This window comes from Acipenser ruthenus, chromosome 29 (genome assembly GCF_902713425.1).
Source record: "Acipenser ruthenus chromosome 29, fAciRut3.2 maternal haplotype, whole genome shotgun sequence".
NCBI classification, from domain to species: domain Eukaryota; kingdom Metazoa; phylum Chordata; class Actinopteri; order Acipenseriformes; family Acipenseridae; genus Acipenser; species Acipenser ruthenus.
In genome coordinates this window covers 20,589,704-20,601,712 of record NC_081217.1, presented here as the reverse complement: position 1 = coordinate 20,601,712, position 12,009 = coordinate 20,589,704, and the positions used below count along the sequence as shown (strand labels likewise).

Sequence of the window (12,009 nt, the reverse complement as noted above, 5' to 3'; positions counted from 1 at the left end):
TCGTTTCCAGATTCTGTTTGTTTTTGCCCTTGCGGTAGAAAGCTGGAGCTGAGCTGGCTCTCTGGGAGGAAGAAGCTCGTGCTGGACTTTGCTGAATGGCAGGACAGGGGTGGGCTACATGGAATCTAAATAACTATACAGACCATAGAGCTTCTGTAAGATACACTCCTTGGAGGAGGATCAGGGTTATCATTTTTGTTACACTTGACACAGTAAAAGCAGGAGTCCCAGCAAGCATGGAAGTCTGTCCCTACAGCTGCTTTGGGGAAATGTAAACTAACTGGACTGTCAACAAGCATAATGCATGTTGTTAATTTTTTAACTGTGTGATTGAGAGTAGCCTATAAATGTTTTGTCTAGCCCCCCCTTCCCTTCTCCCTTCCCCGAGGGGCATCTTCAAATACAAGACTGAATGTCTCAATTAGGTCTTTCCCAGTGAATAAATTTTAGCGAAATGAAATAACGTAAAGTTCACAGCCTCCAGGCAAACAGCCATGAAAAACAGTTGTAGTGACACTGTGAAATATCGCTTTATGAAAAAAAAAAAATTATAAAAATAATAAATCCACCAGGCTTTGAACTTCAGATAAATCTGTTAAGAAAACAAAAATGTGTCCGACTGAGTGGAGCGCAGGTCCCAGCCCTCTCCGTGCTTTGGCAGTAACTTTGTGTGTGTAACGCTGTATTTAGTACCCTCATTTAATTTGGTAACATGTTGTCACAAAGACGGCCGGAGTGGGTGGCGTCAGACCAGAATCAGGAAGTAACACACAGAGAGATGGGGTTTTTGGTGAGGCTGAACGCGTTATCGCGTTCAGCATTTAATAAACAGAACAGAAAATAAAAGGTTTGCAACAACAAAAACACAGGACACGGCACTTGCGCCAAAATAAACAGACATACAAAACGACTAAACACGAAACAGACGGTGCAGGACAGACGAACAAACACGGTGAGCAGATTTAACTATTACTATTATTATTACTTTACTTCACCTCCGTCTCCAAACCCGTTCTCCACTCACTGAACACCTAACCCCGACTGCATGCTACGTGTCTCTATATATACTGTTGTGCTGGGATTCAATTACTAATTAATTATTCACTTGAATCCCAGCACGTGAATTAATTCTGTGCAACCCCGTGCTCACATATTACATTTAACCAGCACGTGAAGTGATTTGTGCTCTCCTCGTGCCTAAATACAAATCTACACTTTTTAAATACACGTGAAACACAGACCGTTTATATCCCGTGTACCAATGACTATACACCAACATTAACACACGCACGCATCATACAAATGCACACAGGGACGGGGCACATTGCCACACATGTGTAATAAATTTAACGCAGGGCTTTGACCATCAGAGACCCAGTCAGCAAAAGGGAGCCCTCTCCTGTGAAATGCAGCTTTCCCAGACGCGCCTTTGTTTTATTAAATCATATTCAAGGTCTTCGTGCTTTCTGTTCACTATCAGAAAAGTCATTAGTTCAGTTGGCACAGTCTGGTAATGCTGCATTGCATCTTGAGTACTGGCAGTTGGATTCATTTTTCTTTATCACAAAACATGTTGAAAACGGTTTAGAATAAGCTGGGTTCTTTTCATTTTCATTATGATCGTATTGTAGCTTTCATTTTTAATAGATTATGGAGTTATGCCTTGAGTTGGATACCTATTGGAAATAAAATCACTTCTCATGTCTCAGCGTGTTTAACCCTAAAGTTCAGATAATTAAACAGAATCTAACATCCGTAGATAAAAACCACTGTGAAGTTGTTCAGATTCAGTGCTTGTAATAAATGAACAGGTTCTTGCTCTGTGGAGGTACCATAAATGCAAAGCAGATGAATTTCAGATTTTGCATTGTGGCTTCTCTCACCTTCGCAGTGCTTGCCGTCTCCTGTGTATCCGGACTTGCAGATGCATTTGTATGACCGCAGGGTGTTCTGGCAGATTGCGTCAATGTTACAATTATCCAAGGCTTCCGCACACTCGTCAACATCTAGAGAGAGGGAGAAGGAGAGGAAAGCAGGTGAGACAGGAGCAGGCCTGCAGGGCTCCAGTGGCCTCGCTGCACGCTTCAGCCCCATGTCGAATGAATCACCCTTGCCAGCTCAGCACTATGCATTAGCTGTGCTTTGCTGTGTATCTCAGTGAGCTCAGGATAAGCTCATAAGCTTATTCGGAGCGGAATTAGTTACACCAGGCTTTATTATGAGCTTAATTAGTTATGCCTAAACCGGTGGCCCCTAGGATATGTCTAATTAAGCTCAGGTGTGACAAATCAATCTCAGGCTTTGATACTAGAGTGACACGTTATAAAAACAGGGAATTATTAGAAGACACAGCCACTGGAGAGGTGAATCACCTGGACTGCAAGTTTCCAGCATTGGTCAAAAGGAGCTGTGATGATGCTGTCACCTGCACATTTTGAAGTGGACTTTTTTTAACCCCGTTAGTACTGATTCCAGATCCATCTCTCGTCCTATCGGCATCCAGTTCATTTTCACTTTGTGCAAGGACAGGTATTAGGACCAACTGTTCATTAGTCAAATGCAAAATATGTCTGCATGCTAACACCTACTGTGCATCTGCCTGGATTTTCAGTTTTGATAATGCCCCATTCATAACTGAATGAAATGCTTTACAGTCGTGTGCAAATGTATTTGAACACCTTAAGATCTGTCAGTTATATACCTACCTGCATGAAAACCTCACGGTGTGAGAATTTAAATTTTCGGTCAGTATTCAGTGATATAGAAACAATAGGCACTTGTGTGTGAAAATGTCAGACCGCTTTGTGCTTTAGGCATCATAAACAAAAAAAGTCTCATGCATTTTACAAATCTAAACTACAGAAGCAATGGGGTGTTGTAATGAATTTGCACACTGCTGTATACCGGTAAGTCATGCCTTGTGAAATGGCTGCAGTACCTTTTGATGTTGTTTACTGGACAGTCCCAAAGCTGACCCAGCAAGCGAACAGACAATTTGCAATTCAAATGGCACGTGCGGGGAGCTGAACACTGAGGCGTTTGTGTGGATGTTGTGTAATGCTTAGACAGTCTTTAATTGATGCCAAAAAAAAAATCTTTGAACAGATCAGAACACAGGCTGTATTTCAGTAATTTGATACATTTTAAATGAATATTTCTTTACAGAAAAAACCTGAAATCCTTCCGTTTGGCTGCAAACTGCTGCATCCTGTTTTTAAAGACGGTCAAGTTAGACGTGCCTGTGATCAGACCAGTGAAATTTCACGCCGGCTATCAAGCTCAAGAAGTTTTTAGGCTTGAGTTTCTTCTATTACATTGAGGCGTCGTGTTAACCTGCTCCTGAAGGGAACGCCCTTCCCAGCAGGTTTAGCGCGGTGCATTTGCACAGTAAGGGTGCCTTTCTGCTTTGCTTTACCCACACTGTCCCTCCTACATCACTGTGGGTTTATGTTTGTGTAAACCTCTCTGGAGATAAAGGCTGTCTCCTTTCAAGAGGGTCCAGGTAGGCATCCAAACTGTTACAAACCAACTGGACCTTCATTACTCTAAAAGCATTAAAAAACATTACAGAAACCATCTAGAAACACACAATTGCAATGCTGTATCTATTGCACATGAATGCAGTATTGTAAATTCATTACCCTGCAGGATTAAGACTAGTGCATTAACCGACTACGCCACTTATCACCTTCCAACTAGCTTTAAATGACTAGGGATTTACTCAACTTACCACTGTGTCTTTTACAACACGCACACTTGGACCATGCAAGACCATGCATGCGTTTCAAGGATAAGCAACATCCTATTGGAATCAATACAAGCAAGATAGATGTTGAAACATATATTCAATAAACTTGGGGCCAGTCTACTTAAACTCTCTTCCTTGACCGCGCAATGTCTTTCTTGTTCCAACTTTTAATATCTCCACAGGCAATATGTATAATCATCATTTACACTATTTAAACTTGCAGGTCAGGTTCGTTCTCCTGCTTATATGTGTATTTATTGCTCTGTTTACCACAGCTCCCAGACATGCAGGCCCTAGTTTGATGTCGTTACAGTAAACGCAATGCTTTCAGTGGATTGGTAAATATTCCCTACTTGATAAAACATGTGACACAAAATGTTTCAGTGCCGGTACAGGATTAATCATTCAAAGACAAACATGTTGGAGAACTCTGGAATCCAATTCTTAGAGAGCGTGACGCTGGGGGGATCCAGTCAGCAGCGTCTCACGAGAGGATTTTTGCAAACAGAAGTTCAAACAGCACACTATATAGCCATTTGAAAAGTGCAGAAAAAATGGTTTAAATGCCTAAAAAAACTTTTATTTCAGGACGTTTCAGACTAAAGCTCTTCTTCAGCTCAATAGTAATGGTTACGTGTTTGTGGAACAATGAGTGAGATGTGGGGATGAAGACGGACCTTGAAAAACATAAAACATTCAGACCCTGAGTAATGCAGTCTTTTACACTACAGCTTGCCTTGACATGCACTGGCATTAGCTGCTCATTGGCTTAAGTAAATGGCTGTGAAATATCTACAGCACTTCTTTAGATCTCCAGTGAAACAAGAGCGTGAAACAATAGCTGCTGTACTCCTTCCATTTCTTTCTTTTGGGATAATGTTCTCTGTGTGGTGAAGGCTGTTTCTTTGTTGGACTGAGCCCTGGAGCGGAAGGGAGGCAGGCTCTTTCACTCCCTCACTCCACCACACATAGCTGTAAAGATGCAACGCTGCTTTCTGTTTTCATATTACAAGTTCCTTGGGTTTTTTTTAGCAGCAGCTGCAGTTCCGGGTTTGACTTTTTCAGCAGACGAGGTCTGTTCAAACCTGTCAGGGCACTTCAGGCTGTCTGTCTGGTGCCATTGACAGGTGGACTTGCCGAGGCCTACCAGCTAAAGGGTGAGTAACTATCTGACAACCACCTCAACACTTCCAGCGTTTTCCTCCATTACCTGGTAAATAAGTTCAGAATTATGGTTTAGAGTAATAAATCAAGCAACGACACCCTTGTATTACGGTAAATGTGGGAACACCACAAAACAACAATAAAACAATATTTTATCCGACTTGAGAGATATAAAATTAAAAAAAAATGTTATGACTATAGTGAAACTTTAGGAAATGATTGCTGGCTATTTCCACTTGTTAGTGCATGTTAGTACACAGTACATATAGCTGGGTGATGTCCTTACACGAACATAATCAACATCAAACACTGCTGTTGTAAGAGACTACTGTCTCCTTCATCACTTTGTAGGAGTGTGGAAGGCAGTGTTTGAGTAGCTCAGTGGTAAGAGTGCTGGGCTGCAGTGTGGAAGGCAGTGTGTTTGAGTAGCTCAGTGGTTAAAGTGCTGGGCTGCAGTGTGGAAGGCAGTGTGTTTGAGTAGCTCAGTGGTTAGAGTGCTGGGCTGTAGTGTGGAAGACAGTGTTTGAGCAACTCAGTGGTTAGAGTGCTGGGCTGCAGTGTGGAAGGCAGTGGGTTTGAGTAGCTCAGTGGTTAGAGTGCTGGGCTGCAGTGTGGAAGGCAGTGGTATTCAGTAGCTCAGTGGTCAGCGTGCTGGGCTGCAGTGTGGAAGGCAGTGTGTTTGAGTAGCTCAGTGGTAAGAGTGCTGGGCTGCAGTGTGGAAGGCAGTGTGTTTGAGTAGCTCAGTGGTTAAAGTGCTGGGCTGCAGTGTGGAAGGCAGTGTGTTTGAGTAGCTCAGTGGTTAGAGTGCTGGGCTGTAGTGTGGAAGACAGTGTTTGAGCAACTCAGTGGTTAGAGTGCTGGGCTGCAGTGTGGAAGGCAGTGGGTTTGAGTAGCTCAGTGGTTAGAGTGCTGGGCTGCAGTGTGGAAGGCAGTGGTATTCAGTAGCTCAGTGGTCAGCGTGCTGGGCTGCAGTGTGGAAGGCAGTGTGTTTGAGTAGCTCAGTGGTCAGTGTGCTGGGCTGCAGTGTGGAAGGCAGTAGGCAGTGTGTTTGAGTAGCTCAGTGGTTAGAGTGCTGGGCTGCAGTGTGGAAGGCAGTGTGTTTGAGTAGCTCAGTGGTTAGCGTGCTGGGCTGCAGTGTGGAAGGCAGTGTGTTTGAGTAGCTCAGTGGTTAGCGTGCTGGGCTGCAGTGTGGAAGGCAGTGTGTTTGAGTAGCTCAGTGGTTAGCGTGCTGGGCTGCAGTGTGGCTATCAACACCACCTAACATCAACACCAATGGAGTTCGTCTTAGGTGACGGAACACTAAAAACTAAACCATAAAACCCACACTAGCATAAAGAGCTTTTCTCTGAGCAGTTATATAAAAGCCACAAACTGAAACATAAACAGCAATTTATAACATGAAAGGCGTCGCAAGAGAACTCTGTCCTTCAGAAGACATGAAAACATGAGCTTTTTTCAGGATAAAAAACCAAACAAAACAAAATACAGACATGTAACAAATGTTTGAGGTCAGAGACTAACCTCAAAATTGCAATTGCTCAGATAAAATCCTGTACAGCTGGGTATAGAGTTTCAGCTTTTAAACAATAATAATAATAATAATAATAATAATAATAATAATAATAATAATAATAATAATAATAATAATAATGCTGAAAACACTCTGGAAACAATAATGGGCTTGTTCGCTTGAAAATAAACAGCTCGCCTCACTCATTAAGATAAAGAGGTATTCTTTTTCAAAGCTGGGTTTCTTTGAGTTTTCAAAAACAACTCATATCAAATTCACCCATAATCATATCAGGAAAAAAAAACTGAAGAACGTCCATCAGTTGACACACGTTTCCACGTCTGTTACAATGCAATGAGCCGTTCAGAGGCTGCAACAGTGACATGTTATGCTAAGATATGCAAAGATTATATAATGCTATATAGTTAGACATCGCCTAGAATACCATGTTCAGTGTTGGTCTCGCCACCACAAAAAACAAGCAGATTGTATTAAATTTAGATCTCTTTAGCTGGGGAATGCGGTGTGCTAAGAAGGAACAAGCCCCGATGGGCTGATTGACCTCTTCTAGTTCCTGAAACGTCTCTTATTATATAGAGACTAGGGTTCGGGGGGGTTGCGTGAAGTGAGGTGAGGTTCCATACAAAAGAACAATTGCAAGCTAAAAGCTGTATTCAATTCAAATGCCTTCAGGTAAACTCTCTCTCTCTCTGTGCAGTTAGTCGTTTACAATGAAGACCCAGTTCACACTTCACAGCCATACAGCTCTGTGCTCAAACACTTAAACAATGCAGCTATGTCAAATACACAATTAAGAGAGTGGCAAGCATGCAGGTAAAGGGGCCCGACTCTACACATGCAGTACTAAACGTCAGCAACAGTGCATTCACTGCACAGGTCGTTTTAAACATGCATTGTATTTCACATAGGGGTTCAGGTAACGAGTCAAGGGCTAATCTTGAAATCAAAGCCAAGATCCACTGCCCGATTCCTGTCCTAAGCTCTAAAACCACAAAGCCTCACAATACTCCTTTAATCTCTAAAGTTATGAGGCTTCAGTCCTCCGCTCCAAACCTTACCTTGGTGAACTCATAAGCCCCGTCCATTAACATGATAAAATGTGCACAGCGGACGCCAGCCCTGCTACTGTAGCTTGTCTGGGGAACGTCCCTGGCCATTTTTTTTTATTTATGCGGAGACTTAAATGTTGTATTTAGTTTAGCTTCCCCGTCGGCCGAGCGGGAGAGGACTTGGCAGCCCGGAGGTGTGCAGTTCAAACAGAGCGCCGTATTTACTCTGTGCTGAAACCCACACTGTTCAGAACCTGTACCCTGGCCAGCTCTGCAGACTCCACTCTACAATCCAGCACAAATACTACCCACCAGAAACAGCAAGCTGGCTCCCTCTTAGTCCTGGGGAACTTTACTGCGGTTAAGGCTTAGGGCTAAGCTATGGCAGAGGGACTGGGAGGCAGTGCGACCCAGTGGTTGGAGTGGTCCTAGTACAGGTGTGCTTTATTGATAAAAAATTACAAAGCTTTGCAGAAGTGAAGCCCTGTTGTACTGGCTTTCCTCAAGCTATGTGATAATGAAACAACAGGGTTAATGTGGAAAAAGTTTCATAAATCTGTCCCAGTCTCAAAGGTGCACCCCACCCCCTTATCTGCTTTAAATATTCCCCGAGATTAATCTGTCAGCGCACCACTCCTCAGAGCAGACTTCAAATAGCAAGCAAGCCCGTCACAGCCATTTTACAAGACATAATAACTGTATAAAAAAGCTCCAAGACCTCGGGGGGTGGGGGGTGGGGGTTTAGTAGAATCCTTCATTCCAAGAAAGGGAATGTCTAGATTAACAAACACATGTTTTAGAAGCCATCGTGTTTTTATTGAGTATTGGAGAAATGGTGGTATGCACAGTAGGTGAGATTTTTTTTTAACAAGGCGTGATGAGGTTATGTGTGGACATGTTCTGATTGGCTCTCTCCTTTCCAGCACGCATAATCTTTGGCCGGTCTATTGGTTTCCATGGTGACCCCATGCTATATTGGCGTATGGATGGTGGGCAGCTGTAGCACCCTGGGCTAGAGGGTGCTCTCTTAGGGAGTGAGCGAGCAGTTCACTCCCCATGCCTCAAACCTGCCCTGGACTGGAGGGAGCACCCTTTCTCTTAGGGAGTGAGCGAGCAGTTCAGTCTCCATGCCTCAAACCTGCCCTGGACTGGAGGGAGCACCCTTTCTCTTAGGGGGTGAGGGAGAGAGTAGTTCTGTCTCCAAGCCCATCCAATCCTTGGCTTGCCTTTAGGACCGGCATCCTGCATCCTGTTTACTACACAACTGTTTATTTTATTGCGGTCATCCACTGTAATTATTCCTGCTTCTTTTCATATTGGGCAATCCACCGACACCTCAGTCAGTGACTCAGTGAAATCTCAGAACAGCACAGCAAATTTGCAGGCGATTCATGACCTCAATGTCTGCCCAGCTGTTTGGTAAACAGCAAACCTTCAGCAGTATTCACTAGGGGCATGTTTCTCACTGTCTACAGCAGCGTTTGAGCCAGCTGCAAAGAGCACTGAGGCCATTCAACTGGACTGAGTTCGCCATCCGATACCCTGCATCCTTCAGCATGGGAAATCTCCCTGGTACAGGCGGGTCATCCCTGGAAGACCATTTCAAACATTAAAAGGACCATCAGCAGCCACGGAGCAAGGCTTGGTTACTGTACGCAGCGATGGGAGTGGGTTATCATTTGCTGACGAGCTGGATCTATTGACAATCTGCTGTCGCGTAAAATTGGATAGGTATACTGCTGTAGGATTTACATTAACAAAACAAATAAAAAAAACACAACTATATGCATCCTGGTATGATCACTGCGCTTAACTGTTCCAAGTGAACATAAAAAAAAAACGTCCAGGTTGGTTAAAACACCCCTAATAACCGCAATCCAGGACAGGCAGGGTCAGGATGAAAGCTGCACACACGGTTTTAATTAACAGCTATTTTTTTTTTACGTAAGTTTCCACGTTTATGTGACAACTGCTTGAGAGCGGGACTGCTGTATGAAGTACCTGCACAGCGGACTCTGAATTGAATTTCATTCGCAGAGTTTCCTCGCCTGGAACTCTTGTCCTAAACCTTTAATGAAGAAATAATAGCACACTGGTAACTAAGGGAAGCCCACTGCCAGCGTGAAGAATCTCAGGCTCACGCATTCTTATCTTTTCTTGAATTGTGCCCATAGTAACAGCCACAAAAAAAAAGCCCATGAATACTCCCCAATTACGCTGTGCTTGTTACAGGGAAGACTTTTAGCATTAATGATCCCCTTTTCAGGGGTGTACAGGGGACTCTGGCATGGCCTGGTTTTTGAAAAGCAAGCGCTGGCAACATCAGTGCAAGTAAAGTCGCACTTTGTTGAAACCAGAAACCAAGAAAAGGCCTGCCATCGCCTCTCTCTCATAGGCAGTCGGGATCGTGCTCAGCCTGATCAACACACAAGAGTGGACTACATGTTGCATGTCTTGTTTTTTTTGTGTGTGTGAAGCTTCATAACGCTTTAGGGTCAGACTGCTTCCCACACTGGCTTGTCCCAGCAGGGACTTCCGAAGCAGATATTCAATCAGGGTGCAAAGGTTACACCAACACTGTAACTGCAGCACGTCGTTTGCACCGATCTGGTTACCTTGCCACTCTGCAGCACTCAGCAGCTGGGCTCGGGCTGCTCTCTGCAGCACAAGACAGCGGCTCCCCTCCCAATCAATAGAAGGCACTCCTAGTAGAGGTAGTTTTCTTGAAACTGTGCTGGACGTGCAGAAGCATGCAGAATCCTGCACTTCTTATATATCTATATTATTTTTAGAATAACCCCGTATTTATAAATACATCTTATTAAAGAACACCATCTCTCATAGTGGTGAATGATAAACACAGTGACCAGAGTCCAGGCAAACGCGGCTGTGACAAAGAGCGAAGACGTCACCTGCCCCTGCGGTCCGTCCGTCCGTCCCCCGCCAAACCAACACGAGTTTCCGAAAAGAATCTGTAATTATTCTGACATTGAAGGAGGACAAAGAGCTTTGTCGCGAACATCTGCGTTAAATAAATATTTACCTCGCAAGTCGCGTCCCTTTAATCCGTGGAGTCGTCTACACATTTTTGTCATGTCCCCCCCCCACCCCCCCACCCCCCCAAAAAAAAAGTTGGGACCCGGGTTCCTTAAAAAAAAAAACAAGATGCTTCTCCTGCATCCCTCTGTGCTTTACCATCCTCTCAATACACTTTCACCTACCACCGTTGACTTGAGTTACATCAAGACATCCAAATTGCCCATTAGCTCCCTAGTGGGCTTATTATTACCCCAGTTACAGGATCAAGTTTGCAACAAAAGAGCAAGATAACAGCTAAATCAATATGGGATTGCTATGGTCGGGTTCAGAAGACTGGCAATGTTCTTGAGGACAGTTTGAATATATACTTCTCTCCGATTCACAAACAGGGGTTACCTTTGAACCCGGGACAACAAAACATTTGCATTTACCATCACAAAAAAAAAAGGTTCTAATTGTAAAATGTAAATATTAGGCATTCCCACCAGAAGGAAGAGACCACCCAGGGTGCAGAAATAGTCTTTTTTTTTTTTCCACTTCTCAGCAGCCCAGATTGCTTTGACTGTAAGGTAAGGTATCCAGTAAGGTATCACTGTTGGAGGTGACCGCGATGTGCATTGCAGACAATATCCACGAAGAGCAAATGATGCAGGCTGGCCAGTGAAAGACATTAAAACGTTCAAAATGATTAGCTTTCTTCTTTGGAGGGTGTCGCAGGACAGAGCGGGCACACTTATCAACGTGTTGCGCCGCATGGGTTCAATGCGCAGCACAGTACAGTTCCCCAGAACACAAGGAGAGTTAGAAGCATGATAAACGCGTAGGACTGTGTTTCGTGCTCGTACTTTCATTTTTTGCAGTTATAAAAGGTGACGGTGTTGTGAGTTCTGGTGTTTATTCCCGTCCCCCTGCCCGCATCCTTACCGGCTAAGAAAACACGGTGCAACTCTCCCATTAAGAAAGCAAAAGGAGGCTGGCTTCTTTGTTTGTGTTCTTATATTTGAAACAGAAAATAATAGACATTTTCTTTACACCTTGACAACCTGCCACGCGTTTCTGGTTTTAATTATTATTATTTTTTCCTGAGGAATTATTATAACCGGTACATGATTTGGTGCCATTTAGTGAAATAGTGGACTGTCCAAAGTTTATCTTTCCTGCAGTCTAGTTTAATATTAGTAGCGGCGGCTTTCTTCCTGCTTAGATTAGTCTGTGTGTGGGGATAAACATCACTGTTTGCAAAGTGTATACACGGTAATCAAGATATTTATTAAAAGCATCTTCGATACTGTTGCCATATACTAGCAGGAAGTATTTGTGTTCCGCGTAATAACGAAGCGAACTGTTTTCTTTATTAAACTCAAGTGTTTAGGGTTAGTGATAATTTTCAACAGCACATTACATCGGACAGAAGGGAGCAAACACTTTGCAGTGTTATCTGAGACAATATGCGGGAAATCAGAGGAGGTCATTTATAT

General features: G+C 43.6%; 1 protein-coding gene across 4 annotated transcripts in view; it reads right to left on the bottom strand.

The window, feature by feature from the left end:
• Window positions 1-12,009, bottom strand: part of LOC117397174 (signal peptide, CUB and EGF-like domain-containing protein 3) — a 55,094-nt gene that overhangs the window by 42,383 nt on the left and 702 nt on the right. For all 4 annotated transcript variants that reach the window (XM_059004183.1, XM_059004182.1, XM_059004185.1 and 1 more), the window contains exon 2: window positions 1,884-2,006. In XM_059004183.1, the coding sequence (XP_058860166.1) occupies window positions 1,884-2,006 (123 nt within the window). The remainder of the gene's footprint in view (window positions 1-1,883; window positions 2,007-12,009) is intronic.